The following is a 25,409-nucleotide window of genomic DNA, read 5'->3' as shown; positions in this document are numbered from 1 at the left end:
TCAAAACCGATAACTTCTGCCTCGGTTCTTTCAGCTGTCAGTGGAATTTTCTCCGTTAACAGCTGAAATGTAAAGAAAAGTTTACCAGAAATTATCAGGTGTTCGGGAACAGGGCCATGTGTCCTTAACAACCAATGACATTTCAGCTGTTCACTAAATTCCCTTCCCCGCCGCCTCCTCCCCTCCTGCCAGTTGTCAATTCAGCCCCCATCTCCACCCCCACCGCTCATACCACACTAGCCTCCAGCCCTCTTGTCCTGGCTCGGCAAACAGGGGGGGGGGGATGAACCCGAAAGTGGTTAGTCTACTTTCAGTCCTCCCGGCACCCAATGAACAAAGGGAGCCTAGAGTTTTTTTTACATAGCTGCACAGTGGGAATTAGTTGATTAGTGCACAGAATTTTAGAGTCCCGGTCCTCTGGTCCCCCAGTTGCTCAGGAGGAATGGGCAGGGCCAGATATATCAGCAGTCCCAGCTCCAGAGGATCCACCTGCATGAGAAGCTGCATCCCAACCACCCGACCCTCAACCTCTATCCTACCCTGTTCTCACTTGACCTCCCTACCCCCCAACCTGCCCCACTTACCCCCTACTCTGCCCTCACTTTCCCCTCTATTCCCCCCACTTACCACCACCCACCCACCCACCCTACTTTTCCTAGGCAATAGGTATCAGTAGTTGGTATCAGCAAGTACTTAAATTTTTTTTATCGGTAGTCCTACTCTGTTTAAAAAATGGTATCGGTGCATCCCTAGTAATAACAAAATAAATAATACACTCGCATTATTAGTAGGCAAAATCTGCGCTATATTGTTTTACACATTTGGTAATCACAAGGGGATAGCAGGAAAAAGGTCTGAATAGAATCTCAATATCCTAAGTAAATCTGTGCTGACTTCAACACTTCTAATACCATAAGCTAATACATCCATATAAAAAATGTTATATTTGTTTATATTTTCGGATGGTATTAAATGTTCGGCATTTAAAAAACAAAACAAAAAAAAAACATGTCTCAGCCCTGGAGGAGAGGGAGTCCCGGGACAGCCAAGGCTCTCGTGCATATCGCTGGATCAAGAGGGGGCTTAGGTAAGTGTTAGGGGGGACTGTGGGGGGAGCCATCAGCCTTACAACCATATATATGTAAAGTGCTGCGTAAATTGACAGAACTATATAAGTACCTGAAATAAAAATAAATATTTACCCGTAGACCGAAGTAAAGGAGGAAGAAGATGTTGAAGGCCATGTCTATCTGAAGTGTAAAGTCTTTGTAGAAGTTTTGGCATGTTTCAATAGGGCTATAAAAAAAAACAAAAAAATAAACACATTAGACTTAAGTGTATCTAAGGTCAAAATTTTAAATCATATATTCATATTGAATTTAAATTACCTCTAGCCTACTCCTATTAATCAAATGAAGTTTGAAAAGTTACTGTTTGAAGAATCACACTATTTACTGCCTTCTGAACTACAGAGATGCTGAAAGGAGCAGTTTCAGAAGGTACAGTCAGTACAGGAAACACATCGCACCATCACTGCTTGCAGGCAACAAGGTACCGTGGCATATGTAGTGCTTAGAAATCATAATTAAACCAAAGGAATGAGCAGAGGAGATGCCAGAAAGCATGCAGGGAATCCAGGAAGTTGTAGAAAGACAGGAAGCGCACACAACATGAAAGCAAGATTTTCAAGTAGGCATATATAGGATCGTCAATAACTGTTTGTATTGATATTGCAATCCTGATATTACTTTGTGTATACTGTGACTTTAGAACACTTTTTAACATAGTAGCAAAAATAAGAACAAGAGCATGCAAGTTCAGCCAATTTAGAAAAAATGACTAGTATTATTTTAAGACATCGGAATGTAACAGTAAATATTAAAGTTTTAAAAAATCATTGTTGTATGAAATCATGGATACAAGAAACATTGCTACAAAAATGTGCACACAATATTGACTGTTCACAGAGCTTGTATAAATAATGTAATATTTTTCATATTTCGTATATGAACAAGAGACAGATGGGAAAATGTAGCCAACATACACATAAATACTATATTTTATTATAAAAATAATACATTGTATGAAGCTGCATTAAGTGAAATGTTAGACTGGCATCAACCACACAAAGCAGAAGTGAAAAAAACAAATATTTCTCAACAAAACAGCAAAAACCTATTACAAAAAAAATAATAAAAAAAATCTAATTTTCACTCTCGCCTTTGGACTCTTAAGTATGCTGGTTCTGATATTCGATAAGATTAGTTGTTGTGCCGACTGGTGTACCTGCTGGAGTAGTGACTAATCCTATTTGTTTTTGAAGTCTACATGATGGGACTTCCTGCTTAGTTGATAGCTACTTGACATGCTAGCAAAAAAAAGTGCTATTCCAATAGTTCTCATAAACATAACATGTTTGACTGATTTTGGTAATCACAAAACACTATTTCTGGAAGTGCACAGCCCTGTACTTTAATCACTGAACATGTAATAATCTTTATTTATAACTTACATACACAATTTGCAAGATTCATCTAAATCTATGTACAAATTTAAATTATCCAAGGTGTTAACAAAATAGGTTTAAAACGTTTTGCATACATCCACCCTAAAGATATATTAACGTATACTTTACTTCAGAGCTTTGGGTGGTCCCTGCCTAGCTTGAGATTTTCTAATTCCTATGGAATTCTTATTTAAACGAGAAGTATGTTTTTTTTGTGTTATTAATATTCATCAATGCTGCACTTTTCCCCCCCTGTCAAGTCTAAGACTGAGAAACCCAGCATTCAAGCACCACTGATTGCTTAGTTCTCTTTGAGCAGAGAGCTGGTGACTGTCAGTTACTGCTATCTGCTCTTCTCCCTACCCCCCCAAGCTTGCTGAACCAATGGGCTGTGGAGGGAGCGGGAGCAGCTGGCTGAGCCAGGTATCGGTCCAGGCTCCTGGTTGGATCCCGACCATATGGTGGCAATGTTTACCCAGCCTGGACTTGGCTCCGATTTCAGTTGACAGCAGGCTTCAGCTCCCTGTCAGCTGAAAACGGGTCACAGGAGTGCAAAACTAACTGCACTCCTGTGAAACAAGCTTTGACTGTACTTTTCCTTTAAGTAAAATACATTTAAAAGCCAAAAGCAAAAATAGACCATCTTGGTGTAACAAACCTGGCTAATAAAGCTGTGCAAAAAACAACAACAATTGCGCTGTATCTCACCAGGTGTTTCTTGCTGCTAAATTATCTTTTTCTTATCAAATAAGTACGTTTTTGCTACACCCCGTCGGATACAGTTTTCTACATGTATTAATATTTTGGAATGCCTACAGATTACATTCTGGTAACTTGTTTATTATTGTCTAGCATGAAATTACTGTTTGAATGAACACAAAAATGATGGGTATCAGATGTCTTTTTAACGTAGGAGATGTAAATGTGTCTAACCCTTCTCTGGTACCTTTTAATAAAGTAGTGATTGGGCTTAAAATGCTGATACTTAATTAATACAGGTAAACATGTTTGGCAGGTTGACTCGCACTCTTCCATTAGTCAAGTGAAAGGGTTTATCAAAAACACATTGCAACACATGTTCTGGAATGTAGAATATACACTGTATATGTAAAGCACTGGGTAAATTGATGGCACTTTACAAGTATCTGAAATACAAGGTGAAAGACTGGTTTCCCTATGGTATTACTTGCAGAGCAGAAGATTGTGATTGGTGGGGAAGATTCAATAATGAGAAAGGTTGTGGATATCGGAGGTTATAAACAGGTCTTGAGTCCTGCGGGAACACGTTTCTGTACTTTTTTTTACAGCAGGAATGTCGTTCCTTTTAGCAGCCGTGCCCAGCAGGACAGTGAGCTGTGTCAGGCAGTGTGGGTCTGCGAGAAGGGCAGGGCATCCGTGCCAATGGGGGTCAGTCCATCCTGGGTACTACAGATTGGGAGGGGGGGTGCGTCATCCCAGCGTGCCCGTCCTCCCCTCCCTCAGTCCTCCTCCTCCAGCAGCCCCTGTAACAAGGAACTTGTTACAGGGGCCGATGGAGGAGGACGGCAGAGGAGGGGGGAGGACACCGCCCTCCCCATTGTGTGGCACCCGGGGCGGACAGACCCCCATTGGAACTGATAAGGCTGGACTGCTGAGGCTGCACTGCTGGGGACACTGGTAAAGCTGCATTTGATGGACACTGATCAGTGTGTGTGTGTGTGTGTGTGTGTGTGTGTGTGTGTGTGTGTGTGTGTGTGTGTGTGTGTGTGTGTGTATATATATATATATATATATATATATATATATATATATATACACACACACACACACACACACACACAAACAAACAAACACAAGCTTTTTTATTTTTGAGGTGGGGGGCAGGAATCTTGGGTGAGAGTTTCCACACTTTTTCCCCCCCAGGACTTGACCCCTGGTTATAAAGGCACAAAAACACTTATTTAACCACTAGGGGTCCGCGCTATAGCCGAATGACGGCTACAGCGCGGACCTGAAATGCCGGGAGGCCGTCAATTGATGTCCTCCCCGTTCCTCGTTTCGAGCACGCATCAGGCAAATTCTGTGCAGGCCGTGTCCCTTGGACACAACCAATCACAGATCGCTGTAAATGGCCAATCACAGCGGCCATTTACTACACGATTAGCGTGGCCAATGAGAGATGGCCACGAGTTGATCAAATACCACCAAAAGAAAGCTCTGTTTGTATGAAACAAGGGACAAAAAAATAATTTGGGTACAGTGTTGCATGACGGATTAATTGTCATTCAAAGAGTGAGAGCACTGAAAGCTGAAAATTGGTCAAGGCAGGAGAGGGGTTTAAGTGCCCAGTAAGCAAGTGGTTAAATATATTCCTTAACAGCCACAAAGACTATAAATACATTTTGTATAGACCAAATGGCTTTACAAACACGGATATTGGAGTTGGAAAAGTAGCAGTGGCATCATTCTTGCTGCACAGGTGGTCCACCTACTGCAGGCTGGCTGAAAAAAAAAAGGGACACCAATTACCTTGCACAATAAGAGAGGAAGCAAAAGTGACTGATCTTTATAACTGGGAACTCTTGCAGCAAAGCAACACATAGAAAAGACCAAAATGCAAGTAAGCATACACATTTAGACATTATTTGCTTAGTTTTAATGTCAGCTTTAAAAGAAGGGTAGATGAACAGTAATTGTTATTGATATGTGGTATCATGAGATTTTCTCTTGTCAATTGTGCAATTTAAATGCATTGGAATATATGCATGATGGTATAAACAAAAATCTAATTATGATACTGTTTTGGTAAGCGTTTAGTCAAATTACTTATGGTTATTGAGTGTTGAACTAGGTTCTGGAATTTTGTGCCTTGTCTTCTTAAAAGCACTATCACAGAGGCTTGGCTACAGCCAAGCAAGTCTCCTAGAAACCATCAATATAATAGATGGGTCTGTCCCTTCATGAATAGCTGCAGTGTAATTAAACTTACTTCAGCATAACTGTATCAAGATCCCAAGTCTCACAGTCCAGCATTTGACATCCCTAGAGACACAGCCCTCTTTAGAATAAACTGCCATTTCATAAATGTATAAGAGAGGATGTGTTAAAAATGTATTTCAGTTCAGGTGCATTAAGAATAGGTCACTACCTGCATAAGAGAAGCACTGTACAGGTTAGAATTAAATCAATGTATTGTATTCTGTATGCAAAAGCCGAATGGTCATTTACAAAAATATTTGTCTTATATAAGGTTATTTTATGTATTTTGGATTACTGCACTACTATAAAATAGAATATTTTAGAGAGCCAAACACTCCTTTTGCAAAAAATATATTTGAACACCCCTAATTAACTACCATAGTAATACGTCACTTTCTAGGTAAAAAAGTGGGATCTTTGTAAGTATATATCCTAGTGTTTGTTTAACCACTTACCCCCCGGACCATATTGCTGCCCAAAGACCAGAGTACTTTTTGCGATTCGGGACTGCGTCGCTTTAACAGACAATTGCGCGGTCGTGCGACGTGGCTCCCAAACAAAATTGGCGTCCTTTTTTTCCCACAAATAGAGCTTTCTTTTGGTGGTATTTGATCACCTCTGCGTTTTTTATTTTTTGCGCTATAAACAAAAATAGAACGACAATTTTGAAAAAAATGAATATTTTTTACTTTTTGCTGTAATAAATATCCCCCAAAAATATATAAAAAAACATTTTTTTTCCTCAGTTTAGGCCGATACGTATTCTTCTACATATTTTTCGTAAAAAAAAAATCGCAATAAGCGTTTATTGATTGGTTTGCGCAAAAGTTATAGCGTTTACAAAATAGGGGGTATTTTTATGGCATTTTTATTAATATTTTTTTTTACTAGTAATGGCGGCGATCAGCGATTTGTTTTTCGGTATTGCGACATTATGGCGGACACTTCGGACATTTTTGACACATTTTTGGGACCATTGGCATTTTTATAGCGATCAGTGCTATAAAAATGCATTAGATTACTATAAAAATGCCACTGGCAGTGAAGGGGTTAACACTAGGGGGCGGGTAAGGGGTTAAGTATGCCTGGGTGTGTTCTTACTGTGGGGGGGGGGGTGGCCTCACTAGGGGAAACACTGATCTTCTGTTCATACATTGTATGAACAGAAAATCAGCATTTCCCCTGCTGACAGGAACGAGAGCTGTGTGTTTACACACACAGCTCCCGTTCCCCGCTCTGTACCGAGCGATCGCGTGTGCCCGGCGGCGATCGCGCCCGCTGGGCACACGCACGGGAGTCGGGGGCGAGCGCGCGCGCCCCTAGTGGCGGCTAAAAGGCAGGACGTCATAATACGTGATCTCGCCTAGGAGAGCCACCTTGTGGACGTATTATGACGGTGCGGCGACGGCAAGTGGTTAAGCAAATACAAGGAAATGCTAATGATCAGTGATAAAACATAGGTTGAACCAAAGTGAACCCACAGAGAGGGCTGATCCTAGGCAGGGTGCACAGGGTGCTTTGCACCCAGGCGCCTGCGGAGGTGGGGGCGCCGAAGGGCCAGAGTACTCCCCTCCCTCCTTTTCTCCTTAATTGTGTCCGTCCAGAACTAGTGTTCTGAGCATATGAGTGTCCGTCCAGAACTGATGTGTGAGCATAGGGATGGCAGTGCTCGGGTAGAGGCTGCTCCTCTTCCTGACACAAGGGTTCTAGTTTTCAGTGGCTGCTAAGTGCTGATGTGCAGGAATGAATTCCTCACACTGGGAGTCTGGGATCCCACACGGTCTCCACCAACGCCAGTTGGAATGCCTCCCCCTCCCATCTCTATCTCGGGCTGCACAGAGAGAGAACCAAGGTGAGCAACAGTGTTCAGTGTGCTGTGGGCTGGGGGATGGCATCCCCAGCATCCCTTTACACAAGTTCTGGGCTGCCCCTGCTCTAGATGATTTATGGCATGATAGATTGCATAGGATACACATCCCCCGCCTCTTCCTGTGCCTCAGTAGTCCATCTACAGTTGTAATGTATAATGAGATGTACCAAGAGCCCTTTCATACTGACAGTGCTGGGGCATCAGAGGTAAAGCACCGCTAGTTTTAGCGGTGCTTTACCTTCAATTTAAAAGGAACATTTAACCCCAACTAGTGGCCAAATAAGGGGTTTAAAGGTGCCAGTGCCTTTGCAGGCACTGCCCATTGATTTCAATGGGCAAAGGCACTTTAGGAGCGGTGTATACTTCGCTCCTAAATCGCTTTGAAGAAGCTACTTGCAGGAATTTTTTGGATGTCCTGCCAGTGCACCGCCCCAGTGTGAAAGCACTCGGGCTCTCACACTGGGATTGCAGATGAGGCTTTTTCAGGCACTTTTTTTTTTTTTAACGCTAAAGCGCCTGAAAAATGCCTCCAGTGTGGAAGGGGTCTAATGGACCATCTCCTGTACCATGTCTGCAGTCTTTGACCATCTCCTGTACCATGTCTGCAGTCTCTGACCGTCTCCTGTACCATGTCTGCAGTCTCTGACCGTCTCCAGTACCATGTTTGCAGTCTCTGACCGTCTCCAGTACCATGTCTGCAGTCTCTGATCGTCTCCTGTATCATGTCTGCGGTCTCTGACCATCTCCTGTATCATGTCTGTAGTATGTCTGTAGTATGTCTGTAGTATGTCTGGGGGCTCTTTCTAACAGACTCTCTAACAGAAGCCCTCTCTGTGTCCATCAGAGAGGCCCCCCTCCAGGTCCCAATAAAGTACTCTGCTTCTCTTCCTGTATTTTGTTTATTGTTAAGAGATCATGTAATGATCCCAGGTTAATGAAGACTTCTTGGGGGAGCATCTCTGTAGTTGAGTCATTGCCATAGAAAAGTTTGGAGTTAGTAAAATGGCCACTCCCATGTGGGGACGCCAGAAATATTTCTGCACCCAGGCGCCTGTGACCCTAGGATCAGCCCTGCCCACAGAAGCAGTCACATTGCAGCATTTAAAAGCAGTGAGTGCAAACCTTCCAAATTCCCAAACCGAGGATATCCACACATTAAAAAATGTGTTTGAAAGCGTTAAACATTTAATGCCACTGGAGACCAGCTCAAACTGTGCAGAAGTATTGCCACAAAGAAACCAAATCACGATCTTTCCCAAACAGTACTTTCTCTACACTCTGGGGAAGAATTTTTTTTTCATGGTACAGTGGAGATGAAAAAGCCATTCCCAAAAGCTGGAAATATAAAACCAAAACACTCAACTGATGGAGGTAAAATTTAAAATATTTGGTCCTCATCTTTGACTAACAACTACTGGAGCTTTTTTCCCTTAATGGCAGTATTCCTCATTTATATTTATATGGCAGTACCATATAAATAACGTATTTTTTCCCCCCAAAAAATGGCTTATTTCCCTCTGAAATATCAACATTTAAAAATATCTTTAACCACTTCCTGACGGCCGTACGACTTTATACGGCCGCAGGGTGGATCTAAATTTCCGAGAGGCCGTCTATATACCGCCTCCAGCCACTGGGGAGCGCGTGAGCACCGCCGACGGCGGCGCTCGCGTGCCCGCCGCATCACTGAGATGCCGATGCACATGCCTGGCGGCCACGATGTCCGCCAGGCACCCGCGATCGGCAGTTAGAGACAAGGACGTGGATCTGTGTGTGTAAACACACAGATCCACGTCCTGTCAGGGAGAGAGGAGACCGATCTGTGTCCCTTGTACATAGGGAGACAGATCGGTCACCTCCCCCAGTCAGTCCCCTTCCCCCACAGTTATAAACACTATGCAGGGCACACATTTAACCCCTTCCTCACCCCCTAGTGTTAACCCCTTCAATGCCAGTCACATTTATACAGTTATCAGTGCATATTTATAGCACTGATCGCAGTATAAATGTGAATGGTGCCAAAAATGTGTCAAAAGTGTCCGATGTGCCCGCCATAATGTCGCAGTGCCGATAAAAATCGCAGATGGCCGCCATTACTAGTAAAAAAAAAATTAAAAAAATAATTCTGTCCCCTATTTTGTAGGCGCTATAACTTTTGCGCAAACCATTCGCTTATTGCGATTTTTTTTTAACAAAAATATGTAGAAGAATACATATCGGCCTAGACTGAGAAAAATTAATTTTTTTAAAAAAAATTGGGCAATTTATTATAGCATCAATTTTGTTTGGGGGCCACGTCGCACAACTGCGCAATTGTCAGTTAAAGCGACGCAGTGCCGGAAGCTGAAATTTCACCTGGGTAGGAGGGGGGTATATGTGCCCAGCAAGCAAGTGGTTAAAATGTATAAGGCCTGGTTCACACTTCGGAAAAACATAGGAGCCACATTTTGTATGGGCTGCCGTGCCTCCTAAAAACGCAGGGAAAAGGTCCCTGCTCTATTTTCGAAATTGCAGCATGCACTGCAGCCACAAATGCATTGCAATTCCCAGTGTGGGAAGCAGTGATTTCCAGTGTGTGCGAGTGCCATTAGGATTACAACCAAAAATGTAAATGTATTTTACAAGGTGACACATAATTGTGAAGTGTGGCGAGCATTTGTATTCAGCCCCCAAGTCAATACATTGTTGAACCACCTTTCGCTGCAATTACAGCTGCAAGTTTTTTTTGGGTATGCACAGTATCTACCAGCTTTGCACATCTAGAGTGACATTTTTGCCTATTCTTTGCAAAATAGCTCAAGCTATTGTCACCAGATTTGGATGGAGGGCATCTGAACAGCAGGTTTCAAGTCTTGCCGCAGATTCTCAATTGGATTTAGGAGCAGACTTTAACTCGGCCATTCTAACACATGAACATGCTTTGATCTAAACCATTTCATTGTAGCTCTGGCTGTATGTTTGTATGTTTTCCTGCTAGAAGGTGACCCTCTGCCCCAATCTCAAGTCTTTTGCAGACTCTAAGACTTTCCTGTATTTGGCTCCATCCATCTTCCCATCAACTCTGACCAGCTTCCCAGTCCCTGCTGAAGAAAAGCTTCCCCCGAAACACAACATTAACCACTTCCCGACCGCCGCATGTATATGTACGTCCACAGAATGGCACGTACAGGCAAATGGGCGTACATTTACGTCCTTGCCTTCCCTAACTCCTACAGCGCCCCCTGTTGTTAACTCCCAGACTGCAACTGTCATTTTCACAATAAACAATGCAATTTAAATGCATTTCTTGCTGTGAAAAAGACAATGGTCCCAAAAATGTGTCAAAATTGTCCGAAGTCTCCGCCATAATGTCGCAGTCACGAAAAAAATCGCTGATCGCCGCCATTAGTAGTAAAAAAAATTTTTTTTATAAAAATGCAATAAAACGAGCCCATATTTTGTAAACGCTATAAATTTTGCGCAAACCAATCGATAAACGCTTATTGTGATTTTTTTTTACTAAAAATAGGTCGAAGAATACGCATCGGCCTAAACTGAGGGAAAAAAAAAAATTATATATGTTTTTGGGGGATATTTATTATAACAAAAAAAAAATATTGCATTTCTTTCAAAATTGTCACTTTCTTTTTGTTTATAGCGCAAAAAATAAAAACCGCAGAGGTGATCAAATACCACCAAAAGAAAGCTCTATTTGTGGGGAAAAAAGGACGCCAATTTTGTTTGGGAGCCACGTCGCACGACCGCGCAATTGTCTGTTAAAGCGACGCAGTGCCGAATCGCAAAACCTGGCCTGGGCATTTAGCTGCCTAAAGGTCCGGGGCTTAAGTGGTTAACAGGTTTCACAGTGGGATGGTGTGTTCAGGGTGATGTGCAGTGTTAGCTTTCCGCCACACAGATTATTGCTTTTAGGCCTTTTTTTTTTTTTAGCATTTTGGTCTCGTCTGATCAGATCACCTTCTTCCACATGTTTGCTGTGTCCCCCACATGTCTTCTCGCAAACGTCTCATGGCTTTCTTCTTGCTACTCTTCCATAAAAGGCCAGATTTATGAAGTGCACAAGTTAGGCCTCATGTCCATGGACGTTTTTAAAAACGAGCTGTGAAGCTAGGTAGGACTCCTGGAAAAATCAGCGTTAAAAACACGATTTTTACTGCGTTTTGCATTAGCGTTTTTGCATGTTTTTTAGCGCTAGCGTTAGGCAGCGTTTTTGGAAGAAAAACACATCTCTAGGCTTTATCCACTTAAGGACCGGACCAATATGCTGCCTAAAGACCCAAGGTGTTTTTACAGTTCGGGACTGCGTCGCTTTAACAGACGATTGCGCGGTCGTGCGACGTGGCTCCCAAACAAAATTGGCGTCCTTTTTTCCCCACAAATAGAGCTTTCTTTTGGTGGTATTTGATCACCTCTGTGGTTTTTATTTTTTGCGCTATAAACAAAAATAGAGCGACAATTTTGAAAAAAATGCAATTTATTTTTTACTTTTTGCTATAATAAATATCCCCCAAAAACATATATAAAAATGTTTTTTTCCTCAGTTTAGGCCGATACGTATTCTTCTACCTATTTTTGGTAAAAAAAAAATCGCAATAAGCGTTTATCGATTGGTTTGCGCAAAATGTATAGCGTTTACAAAATAGGGGATAGTTTTATTGCATTTTTATAAATTTTTTTTTTACTACTACTAATGGCGGCGATCAGCGATTTTTTTTGTGACTGCGACATTATGGCGGACACTTCGGACAATTTTGACACATTTTTGGGACCATTGTCATTTTCACAGCAAAAAATGCATTTAAATTGCATTGTTTATTGTGAAAATGACAGTTGCAGTTTGGGAGTTAACCACAGGTGGCGCTGTAGGATTTAGTGTACACTTAGTGTGTGTTTACAACTGTAGGGGGTGTGTCTGTAGGAATGACGTCATCGATCGAGTCTCCCCTATAAAGGGGATCACTCGATCGATGCAGCGCCATAGTGAAGCACGGGGAAGCCGTGTTTACATACGGCTCTCCCCGTTCTTCAGCTCCGGGGAGCGATCGCGACGGAGCGGCTATAAACAAATAGCCGCGCCGTCGTCCCGGATCGCTCCCCGAGGGAACCCGACCGCCGTGTGTAGGGGGGGGGGTCCCGATCGGACCCCCGACCCACGTCTAGGCAGGCACGTACAGGTACGTTGATGTGCCTGTCCGTGCCATTCTGCCGACGTATATCTACATGCGGCGGTCGGGAAGTGGATATACACTCCCAAATTTCATAAGACCCTCCCTAAGCTCAAAAAACAGTATAATTTAACCATTTCTGCCATTTTGTGAGACCAGAGTGAGTAGCAGCTGAGAGAGCAGCAGTGTACTTGTATTTAGCGTGTCACTTGCCACATCACCTGCCACAAGCTGCGGATTGTCCACTTAACACGTCATCTGCCACGTCACCTGGCCACGCCACCTGCCACAAGTTGTGGATTGTCCACTTGCCACGTTACCTGACTACGACACCTGCCACAAGTTGTGGATTGTCCACTTGCCACGTCACCTGCCACAAGTTGTGGATTGTCCAATGGCCACGTCACCTGCCACGAGTTGTGGATTTTCCACATCACCTGACCACGACACCTGCCACAAGTTGTGAATTGTCCACTTGCCACATCACCTGGCCACATCACCTGCCACAAGTTGTGGATTATACACATGCCTTCACCTTCCTAATATGATCTCCATGAAGAGCATGTGCCACATCCCACAGTTCAGGATGTGCTTGAACAGCAGTGATGAGAAAGTTGGGATAAAGAACTTGCCATTGCCATCTTAGTTCTCTCTTCTCTGTGCTATACCCACAAGCACACGGCTGTGAATTTCCTGTGTTTACAGAGGCTACAGTGACCAATTAAATTTTTGCTGATAAAACGCTTGAGCTCAAAAAGACTGCGGTAGCGGTTTTGCACGTTTTTGCGCGTTTAACGTCTGGCGTTTTTACAGCTCTGGCGTCGGTGCCACAGAACGCCCTGGTCCTGTTTTTTTTTTACAGCTCAAAAACGCAAATGTGGGCATGAAGCCATAGAATAAACGTTTAAGCTGTAAAAAACGGTAAAAAAAAGCGGCTGTAGAAACGTCCATGGAAATGAGGCTTTAAAGTTGTCCCTGTGGACAGATTGTCTCACCTGAGCTGTGGATCTCTGCAGCTCCTCCAGAGTTACCATGGGCCTCTATGATTAATGCTCTCCTTGCCCAGCCTGTCAGTTTAGGTGAGCGGCCATGTCTTGGTTGGTTTGCAGTTCTGCCACACTTTCCATTTCCGGATGATGGATTGAACAGTACTCCGTAAGATGTTCTAAGCTTGGGATATTTTTTAATTTATTTTTTTGTAACCTAACCCTGCTTTAAACTTCCGCACAACTTTATCCCTGACCTGTCTGGTGTGTTCCTTGGCCTTCATGATGTTTGTTCAATAAGGTTTTCTAAAAAAAACTCTGGGGGCTTCACAGAACAGCTGTATTTATACTGATATTAAACTACACACAGGTGGACTCTATTTTCTAATTAGACGACTTTGAAGGCAATTGGTTCCACTATATTTTAGTTAGGGGAATTAAGAGTAAAGGGGCTGAATACAAATGCAAGCTACACTTTTCAGATATTTTTTTGTAAAACATTTTGAAAATCATTTATCATTTTCCTTCCACTGCACAATTATGTGCCACTTTGTGCTGGTCTATCACATAAAATCCCATTAAAGCACACTTACGTTTTTGGTTGTAACATAACAAAATGTGGAAAAGGGCACTGTATATACCCATGAATCTGCTTTTATTAGCGTTTTGTACTGTGTGCTACAGATTTATTGTAACATCTATGGCTGATGAAATATTTGGAAGACAGTCTGTTTAATGAAGAATATTACTCAAATTAATGGCTGCAGTCAATAGTGGGCCTACATTTCTGCAAAGAGTTGGTGATTCTGTAAAAATTGCTTTCAAACACTTTGCTTTTCTCAAAGACTTTTATCACTAGTACATCTTATTATAACTAGCATGTGATACCGATATGCAAGCTCATAAGAATTTGTCTTTTTTTTTTATGGTATTTAGAACCAACAGTAGTAAAGATTTTACTATACCACATGCACACGGCTTCATGCTACACAATACAGAGCTAAAAACACAAACATTTCAAGAATTTTGCAATAAAATTTGCAATGATTTTGGACATTGTAAAGACAAATTATAAGGTTTAAAACTCTCCCTTTGACAATGTTTACCATGATGTGGTTGCTCTCCCTGGCAAATGTTTTTTTCCTGAACGGCACTTTACTGGACACCCAGACTCACCCATTATGAATTACAGCAACTGTCTGCTTCCATGTATGTCCTGGAAAATTAGAGCTGTCCACATTTGTTTAAATAGTAAGCACATAGTGAATAAATTCACACGAAAAAAATATTTTCTCCTCCCAGAAAGTTTAACTGCTTCAGTCTAAGTGTGTGACCACAGAAATAATAACTCACACAATGTTAAATATACCTATGTTATGCCATGTCTATATAGAGGAATACAGTTGCGCTCATAAGTTTACATACCCTGGCAGAATTTATGATTTCTTTTTCAGAGAATTTGAATAACAAAAACTTTTCTCTCACTTATGGTTAGTGTTTGGCTGAAGCTATTATCAATTATCTGTTTTTGCTCTTTTTAAATCATAATGACAACAGAAACTACCCAAATGACCATGATCAAAAGTTTACGAACCCCAACACCGTGTATTGCCCCCTTTAACATCAATGACACTTTGAAGTCTTTTGTGGTATTTGTGGATGAGTCTTGCATGAACTGCAGGTTTGAGCAGTGGCTAAATGATATTGAGGTCAGGAGATTGAGATGGCCACTCCAGAATCTTCACTTTATTCTGCTGTAGCCAATGACATGTCGACTTTGCCTTGTGTTTTGGATCATTGTCATGATGGAATGTCCAAGTACGTCCCATGCGCAGCTTCCTGGCTGATAAATGCAAATGTTCCTCCAATAATTTTTCATAACATACTGCATTAATCTTGCCATCAATTTTGACCTAATTTTCTGTGCCTTTGTAGCTCATAGATCCCCAAAACATCAGTGATCCACCTCCGTGTTTCACAGTAGGAATGGTGTACCTTTTATCATAGGCCTTGTTGACGCCTCTCCAAAGGTATCGTTAATGGTTGTGGCCAAAAAGCTCAATTTTGGTCTCATCACTCCAAATGACTTTGTGCCAGAAGGTTTGAGGCTTATCTCTGTGCTGTTTGGCGTATTGTAAGCGGGATACTTTGTAGCATTTGTGTAGTAATGGCTTTCTTCTGGCGACTCGACCATGCAGCCTATCTTTCTTCATGTGTCTCCTTATTGTGCATCTTGAAACAGCCACACCACATGTTTTCAGAGAGTCTATTTCACCTGAAGTTATTTGTTGGTATTTATTTGCATCCCCAACAGTTGTCCTGACAGTTGTGGCTGAAATTTGTGTTAAAACCAATCCACAGTCAGGTAGACCAACAGAACCCCTCATTTTCCTCTTCTTGATTAGAGTTTGAACACTGCTGATTGGCATTCTCAATTCCTTGGATATCTTTTTATATCTCTTTCCTGTTTTATACAGTTCAACTACCTTTTCCCACAGATCATTTGACAATTATTTTGCTTTCCCCATTACTCCAAATCCAGGAACAATAGTGTAGCACTGGATGGAAGATGCAAGGGTCTGTCAGGAATCCAGAAACTCATTGACCTTTTATACACACACACTAATTACAAGCAAACATATCACAGGTGAGGATGGTTACCTTTAATAGCCATGCAAACACCTTTTTGTCAACTTGTGTGCTTATCAGGCCAAAATCACCAGGGTATGAAGACTTTTGATCAGGGTCATTTGGGTAGTATCTGTTGTCATTATGATTTAAAAAGAGTAAACACAGTTGATTGATAATAAATGGCTTCAGCCAAACACTAACCATGAGTGAAAGAAATGTATGTGTTATAATTCATATTCTCTGAAAAATGGCCAAGAAATCATACATTTTATGAAAACTTATGAGCAAAAGTGTAAGTAATAACTAGAAAATGCATTTCCTGCAGAAAATGTGTGGGAATGCTGAATAGCTGAATTACTAAAGCCAACTGGATGAATAGCTTAAATCCATAAGAAAAAGTTCTAGTGAGAATCAGCATTCCCACTAATTAGCTTATTTTTAAAAGTAATTACCTTTTGCAGGAGCTCCCCCATAAAATTGCCCCATACAATTTCTACCATCAAAACTGCCCCATCAAATTTCTCCCATCATAATACCAAACTACCATCAAATTGCCCCCATCAAAAACTGCCCCCATCCTATTGTCCCATCAAACACTTCCCCCTACAAATTCCCCAATTAAGAACTGCCATCAAAATTGCCCCATCCTATTGCCCCATCAAAAGTGCTCCTATCCTATTGCCCCATTAAAAAGTGCCCCCATCAAATTGTCCCATTAAAAACTCTACCCATCAAAATTACTACCATCCTATTGTCCCATCAAACTGCCCCCCCATCAAAAAGTGCCCCCCATCCTATTGCCCCATCAAAAACTGTCACATGCTCTCATTGACTTCAATGTTAAAAAAAGTGTTAAAAAGGAGTAATATTTTAAAAAGTATAAATAGTAGGAAAAAAAGTTGAAGTCCCATCATTAGCTGAAAGAGATGAACATTTTAAAAGTTGAATGGATTTAATAGCTGAAAGTATGCAGAAGTTAAGCAGAGCCAAAAAAAGTACGGATTTTTTTTTTAATTAAATGAGCACAGTGAGGTGCGCAAATGGGCATTGTTGACCCCGTTTTCCGCATTGAGTAGCTGCTGCATTCTCACCCTAGGCTTATACTCAAGTCAATACGTCTTCACATTTTTTTGTGGTAAAATTAGGTACCTCGGCTTATACTCGAGTATATACGGTAAGTTCAGAAATTAAGTTATGTGTAATCAAATGGAATGACACAGGTAAAAAGCATTGAGCGTGCCAACTGAAATGTATTTAATATGTTATACAAAATCCTTTGTTGGTAATGACAGCTTCAGCATGCCTCCTGTATGGAGAAACTAGTTGCATGTATTGGTCTGGTGGGATTTTGGCCCAATCGCCCTCTTCAAATCATACAGGATCCAAGAGCCTTTTCTATGAACTCTGATCTTCAGTTATTTTCATAGATTTTTGGACTCGAGTCAGGTGATTGGCCTGGGCAATTCTAGGGGCTTTATTTGCTCTCTTTAAACCCAATTGAGCGCTTTCTTGGCTTTGTGTTTGGAATCATTGTCTTGCTGAAATGTCCACCCTTGTTTCATCTTCATCATCCTGGTAGATGGCAGCAGATTTTTATCAAGAATGTCTTGGTACATTTTTTCATTCATTCATCCTTTAATGGATGTGAAGTTTGCCAGTACGGTATGCTGAAAGACAGTCCCACACCGTGACGTTCCCACCTCCAAACTTCACTGTTGGCATTGTGTTTTTGGACAGATGTGCAGGGCCATTTGACCTCCAAACATGGTGTGTATTATGGCATCCAAAAAGAGTTACATTTCCATCTGACCAGACTATATTCTCCCAGTATTTCACAGGCTTGTCTAAATGTTGTGCAGCAAACTTTAAATTAACTTTTCAAAATTTGAGTCTTGCGTGGGGAACGTGCATACAGGCCATGGTGGTTGAGTGCATTACTTATAGTTTTCTTTGAAACAATTGTACCTTATGTTCTTTCTGAAGCTCTCCTCAAATGTTCCTTGGCTTTTGGACAACTCTTCTGATTATTATGTTTGCTCCTCTGTCAGAAATCTTGCAAGGAGCACCTGGGCATAGCTGGTTTATGGCGAGTTTATGTTCTTTCCACTTCAGGATTATGGCCCCAGCAGTGCTCACTGGAACATTCAGAACATTAGAAATCCTTGTGTAACCAATGCCATCAGTATGTTTTGCAACAATAAGGTTGTGAAAGTCTTGAGAGAGCCCTTTGCTTTTACCCATCATGAGATTTCTTGTGTGACACCTTGGTAAAGAGACCCCTTTTTATTTGCACTGTAACAAAAAAGGTCCATAAATCCACACCAGATAAAGTATTGTAGAAAAAAAGCTACTATGCACTGTGCCAAGATACAACACAAACAATTTTATATATAAATTGCAGCGCTAGAAGTAGATGGCTTCAATGAGCCACTTAAATGAGCAAATATATAAAAAGAGACTCCCAAAACAAAATATTAAAACAGTGCAGTTGTGTTGATTAGTAGGAATCCTATAAGAAGCCGGTGACACCTCACACGCTCAGATCATGCTTACCAGACCGTCACTGACCCTCTATTAGAGTGATCTATCTGCGCTTGCGTGTATTCCAGCTCACCAGCATAGATAATCAAAACGGTCACTCTCCAGCGTGCAGCACCATCTAGTATGTAGTACAATCACAAGAGGGATGTCAGTAGGGTAAACTAAAAACACTCCAGACAGGTTCAGATATAAAAAAAAAGGTAACCATGACCAAAGATAGGGTAATACTGCATAAAACAACTATTTATTGAATAAAGCTAAGATGCACGAACATATTACCAGATAATACAGGCATTAATATACACAGTATATTATATACAGTTGTGCTCATAAGTTAACATACCCTGGCAGAATTTATGATTTTTTGGCAATGTTTCAGAGAATATGAATGAGGACACAACAACGTTTCTTTCACTCGTTGTTAGTGTTTGTCTGAAAACATTTATTATCAATCAACTGTGTTTACTCTTTAAATCATAATGGCAACAGAAACTAACCAAATGACCCTGATCAAAAGTTTACATAGCCTGGTGATTTTGGCCTAACATGCACACAAGTTGGCACAAATGGGTCTGAAAGCCTAATAGAGGTAACCATCCTCATCTGTGATCTGTTTGCTTGTATTTAGTGTGTGTGTGTGTGTGTGTGTGTGTGTGTGTGTGTGTGTGTGTGTCTAAAAGGTCAATGCATTTCTGGACTCCTGACAGACCCTTGCATCTTTCATCCAGTGCTGCACTGACGCTTCTGGATTTGGAGTCATGGGGAAAGCAAAATAATTGTCAAAAGGATCTGCATGAAAAGGTAGCTGAACTGTATAAAACAGGAAAGGGATATAAAAAGATATACAAGGAATTAAGAATGCCAATCAGCAGTGTCCAAACTCTAAGAAGTGGAAAATGAGGGGTTTTGTTGAAGCCAAACCATGGTCAGGTAGACCAACTAAAATTTCAGCCACAACTACCAGAAAAAATATTTGGGATGTAAAGAAAAACCCACAAAATAACTTCAGGTGAAATACATGACTCTCTGAAAGCATGTGGTGTGGCTGTTTCAAGATACATAATAATGGGGTGCATGGTCGAGTTGCCAGAAGAAAGCCATTACTACGCAAATGCTACAAAGGTTCCCGCTTACAATACGCATATAGCACAGAGACAGCTCTCAAACCTTCTGGCATAAAGTCATTTGGAGTGATGAGATCAAAATGTATATTTTTGGACACAACTATAAACACTACATTTGGAGAGGAGGCAACAAGGCCTATGATGAAAAGTACGCCATTCATACTGTGAAACACGGTGGTGAAACGCTGATGTTTTGGGGATGTGCGAGATACAAAGGCACAGGAAATTTGGTCAAAATTGAAGGCAAGATGAATGCAGTATGTTATAAAAAAATACTGAAGGCACATTTGCATTCATCAGCCATGAAGCTGCGCATGGGACATACTTGGACATTCCAACATGACAATGATCCAAAACACAAGGCCAAGTCGACCTGTCATTGGCTACAACAGAATAAAGTGAAGGTTCTGGAGTGGCCATCTCAGTCTGCTGACCTCAATTTCATTAAACCACTCTGGGGAGATCTCAAACACGCAGTTCATGCAAAATAGACCACGAATTTACAGGAACTGAAGGCCAAGTGGAATGGGCAGCTTTACCATCTGAGAAGATAAAGAGCCTCATCCACAAATACCACAAAAGATTTCAAGCTGTTATTGATGTTAAAGGGGGGAATACACGGTATTAAGAACTGACGTATGAAAACTTTTGAACAGGGCCATTCGGTAGTTTCTGTTGCAATTATAATTTAAAAAGAGTAAACACAGTTGATTGATAATAAATGGATTCAGCCAAATACTAACCATGAGTGAAAGAAAAGTTTTTGTGTTATGTAAATGCCAGGTCACCTGTGGCTAGGTGACAATTGCCCCCCGTTGACAGGGGTGCACCGCAAGGTAGTGAACCCAATAGCGGACTGCTGCGGATGGACAGGAAACGTGAGCCCAAGATTCCCCAGGGCGCGGAATCTAAGGTCCAGCAGGTGTTCACCAGAGCCTCCTTCGCTGCAACTGAACCCAGGTCGCGGCCCCTGGAGTCCCCCAGGTCACGCTCCGTAGTGATGGGTAAGCTGAGGTCGGGGTAACAGGCTGACGAGGGTAACCAAGGGACAGGCCAAAGGTCAGGGTAACAGGCAAACAGGAGTAGTCAGAGACGAGCCAAAATCGGTACACAGAAAGGTTAACGTAGCACACGGCAAACAGGAACACAAGCTAACAAAGTTGACCAGCAAAGCAGACCTGCAGTGCACTAGTTTATATATAGTTCCTGTAATGGCCTGGGGTGGAGCCATACAGGGAGGAGAGGTGATAAAAGGCAGCCAGAAAGAGTCAGGCCTCTAATGGACACATGGAGGAGAAGGTAAGCTGCCAGACATTATTGCATGTCCATGACAGTAAACTTATGAACACAACTACAGGTGGTCCCTTTCTTACAAACATCCAACTTACAAACGACTCCTACTTACAAACGGAGGGAGACAACAGGAAGTGAGAGGAAATATACCCATAGGAAGGGAAATTCACTCCTGTAAGTTATTATGGGAAAAAAGTAACTCCACTGATGCTTTATCACCAATCCTTGTTTCCACAACAACCCCAAATTTTCATAGGGACAGAAAGTGAGGTGAAATCTTCTGAACAGGGACACAGACAGCAAAACAAAGTTACAAGGGTGTTAACCCTTCCCTATGCTATCCAAAAAGATTAAAAGTTTTTTTAGCTTAGTTTTTTTAAGTGTAGCTGGAGCTACACTTAAAAATGTACCTGTCCCAACTTACAGATTCAACTTCACAAACCTACAGACCCAATCTTGTTTGTAAGCCGGGGACCGCCTGTGTGTGTGTATATTTATTATAGATAGATATATAAATATCTTGTTTTTAATCAATAAGTTTTATATGTTTTAGAAGAAATAACCCTTATTTGTATCTTTGGTGTGAAATACTTGAAATAACCATGTAGGAATTGGATTGTATTAGTGAGCAATTAACCATGTAATTGATTCCATATGTGATGTGGCTTGTAAAATGTTTAAAATCACATGACTTTCATTAAATTGTTAGATGTGTTCTGACTGATCTAAGGAAGGGTGTAAACATGTAAGCCTGAAACGGAAATCCATGTCTTAATAACTTTGAATGTTTTTTTGGTATGTAACCTTTATGAAGATATTTGAAAAATAAAGAAACGATTTTAAGTGCAGCAACTCTTGAACTTTATTCATATATATATATATATATATATATATATATATATATATATATATATATATATATATATATATAGTTGGTGGGAAGACCTGTTTGCTGGCACTTGTTGTACACCGGGTGCGGTTCTTCTCTACTTCTTTGCATATATATCCATCTATTAATAATAATAAAATGAAAATGCAAAAAAATCCATTCAATATTTTTGTTTTTAATCAATATGTTTTATATGTTTTAGAAGAATTTTAACAGTATGTCCTATAATGTGCATAATGTAGGTCAGTTATCGACATACCACCGGGAAATTATTTAGGTATTGGCAGGATCAGGTCCGTGTTTATGAAGCGATTAACCTTGATTAATGTTAAAAATTTACTTGTGCACAAATTGATACACTAAATGAATTCATTTTGCATTTTCATTTTATTATATAGATGAGTTTTTTGTATCTCGCTGTATCTGTGGATTCTAAAGAGAGTGCCAATTCTTTTTTGCCCACAAGATGTCAGCAGTGCCTCAGGACTTCAGCTGACTGGAAATTTCTAATTATCAGGCTAAGTGGCTGTGAGAAAATAACCAATCACTATGATCCTCTCCCGGGGCGGTGTCTATATCAAATGCATGGCGAGGTGTGCACGCATACCCCTGATGACGCAAGTTGTGATGAAACTGGTCAGGAAGTAGTACAAACACCACTACGCATGTGCGGTGGAGAATTGGCTATTTTTGTCTCTGAAATCGTGTATTGTTGGCGTCTGTAATGCCTTTACATACCTCTATTAATCTTGAAATATGCGAGTGCATCTTAGCTTTATTCAATAAATTGTTGTTTTAAGCAGTATTACACTATATTTGGCCATCTTTTCCTTTTATATCTGAACCAGTCTGGTGCTCTGGAGTGTTTGGCTTTTACCCTACTGACATCCATCTCGTGGTTGTACTACATACTGGATGGTGCTACATGCTGGAGAGTGAACGCTTGGTTATCTATGCTGGTGAGCTGGAATACATGCAAGCACAGATTGACCACTCTAATAGATAGTCACTGGCTGTCTGGTAAGCAGAGTCTGAGCGTGTGAGGTGTCACCAGGTTCTTATAGGATTCCTACTTAACACAGATGTGGGATTACCACACCATTTTAATATTTTTCTTGTTTTTTTAGAACTCTTCTTTTATATACAGTATTTGCTCATTTAAGTGACATGCGTCATTCACTTCTAGCGCTGCACTTTATATATAAAATTAATTTGCACTGACAAGGGACAGTTTTTTTTTCTATTTACTGATAGATTTCAGTTGGTGTCTTGACTTTCCATGCCTTTTTGCACCTCCCTTTCTTCATATGTTCAATACTTTTTCCCTAGGTCATTCCATTTCATTACACATATTTTAACTTAAAGCGGAGGTTCACCCTAAAAAAACACTTTCTACCATGCCATCCAGCATACTAGCGTCAGCTACAGTATGCCTTTATTTATTTTTTTGCGCCGTTTTTACAGTTTAATCCATTAGTTTAGTTTCAGAGTCCCCGCGGGGAGTAGGTGTTCCTATGAAGAGGGGAACATGATTGACGGCCGGCTATGGCGCGTCACGCTTCCCGAAAATAGCCGGAGTAGGACTCGGCTCTTCACGGCGCTATACGGCGCCTGCGCACAGACTAGGAGCTGACTGCGCAGGCGCCGCGAAGAGCCAAGTCCTATTTCGGCTATGTTCGGGAAGCGTGACGCGCCAAAACCGGCCGTCAATCATGTTACTTCCTCTTCATAGGAACGCCTACTTCCCGAGGGAGTCTGAAACTTAACTAATGGATTAAACTGAGTACAGCGAAAAAAATAAAAATAAAGGCATACTGTAGCTGATGCTAGCATGCTGGATTTTTTTTAGGGTGAACCCCCGCTTTAATTTTTTATTTTTATTTTTGCATGTACGATTACATGGGTTGTTACTGACATGTGGTTACGCTAGCACCTTTAGGTGAACACTAGGTTCGACGTCAACAGGGCTTCAACAAGGTTTCCGACAGGCTTTGTTAAAGCTCTCTGAACGCTAGTCAAAGCTCATGTCACTAAATAAAATCGTTGGCTTACAGCCCCGTTTACACCTGCTTTTTCTTTGCTTCAAAAACGTATATACCCAGTGTAGCTTCAGTGGTACTTCAAAGCATGTTCAAAGCCTCTATAGAAGTCTATGGCAAAGCTCACTTGAAGCCCCACTGAAGCCCCACCAAAGCCCCATCCCCATCCAAAATGTTTTGTCAGCTGCGGATGTTCCCAGGTCTTGTATATAAATAGATCAAGAAAGAAGGGTAGGAGAAAAACCCCAGCAGAATGGTACAGCTCATAATTAGAAAGAGGATTGTTTCCTCCTCTGCAGCTCCAGAGGTAAGCCGCAATAGGGAAAATAATACAGCTACCAGTGCCTATCTTTGCACAGGCACAGCGCCAAGAGGATTCAAGGGCCACGTTCACCAGGTCCACAAGAAAGAAAGATAGGCCTCCGCAGCAGCAGAGACTTATCTTGGTGTCACCCTAGCCACCAGGGACAAGACCTTAGAGGAAACAAAAGTGAATACCCCCTGGGAACTGTATAACAGCCTCGCAGAGGCCACAAGAGACTCTGGAGCACTGAACCCCCCTATTCCCTAGACAGAGCATACAGCCCCCTCAGAAGCCAAAAAGACCACATCAGAGGGCACCAGCAGGTTGCCACAAACAGGCAGAAGGCAGGGCCATTGGTGCTCACAACACGCTGGGCCCGAACCAGTGCCAGTGCACATATACAGCTGACCAAACCTCCCCATCAAAATGAATGACCAGTTACAGCAAACACCAGGCACATCATCAGAAAGCGTCCACTCCCTACTGGGTTGGTCAGCAGAGGATAACAACGGGCGCACAGCTGCCCCTAGCTCCATACTTGGCATACTTACCAGAACAGCAGGAGGCGGCCAAGTGCCCAAAAGCAAAATGGAGGTACCCAGCCTGCCCAGTACATGCCCACCACAGCCTCACTCCACAGGAAATGACACTGGGGTCCAAGGCACATACCAGCCAGGGAAGGGAAGGTGGAGAGCACATGAAAGCAGTCAAAACCATGGGATACAGGCAGAGATACATGTAGCAGTCAGGCATGCCCCACATCCCAGGAGGGAAGCTTGGAGACAGGACTGGAGGGGAGAAGAAGACTTTGCAGGACCGACCACCCCTGGGTGTAACGGCAGCTGCCATCACATCCGAGAAAAAAATAATAATAAAAAAGGTGCCTACTTACTGGTCTAGCCAACGTAGCAGGTAACCCTACCAGGGTGGGGGGCTGTTGGCCAGGGAAACACAAAACACAGATCTCAAGAGTCCAGTCATGTGTTTTCACAAGTAGTTTAACTCGTCAGCTGCCCTGGTCCAGAATGGGGCTTTTACAGGCAACCCAGCACTTAGCTAAAGGTGTGCCTGTGCTCGCTAGCCAGCTGGGGCGACAACTGGCCACA

The 25,409-nt window shown here is 41.8% G+C and overlaps 1 protein-coding gene across 19 annotated transcripts in view; it reads right to left on the bottom strand.

Annotated features, from left to right (window-relative positions):
- The window catches only part of KCNMA1 (potassium calcium-activated channel subfamily M alpha 1), an 856,444-nt gene that overhangs the window by 551,473 nt on the left and 279,562 nt on the right, over positions 1 to 25,409 (bottom strand). For all 19 annotated transcript variants that reach the window (XM_040320626.1, XM_040320627.1, XM_040320632.1 and 16 more), the window contains exon 4: positions 1,203 to 1,296. In XM_040320626.1, coding sequence (XP_040176560.1) covers positions 1,203 to 1,296 — 94 coding nt within the window. The remainder of the gene's footprint in view (positions 1 to 1,202; positions 1,297 to 25,409) is intronic.

This window comes from Rana temporaria, chromosome 8 (genome assembly GCF_905171775.1).
Source record: "Rana temporaria chromosome 8, aRanTem1.1, whole genome shotgun sequence".
Taxonomy (NCBI): Eukaryota; Metazoa; Chordata; class Amphibia; order Anura; family Ranidae; genus Rana; species Rana temporaria.
Note: the sequence above shows the minus strand (reverse complement) of the source record. Positions and strands in the feature narration are given on the sequence as shown.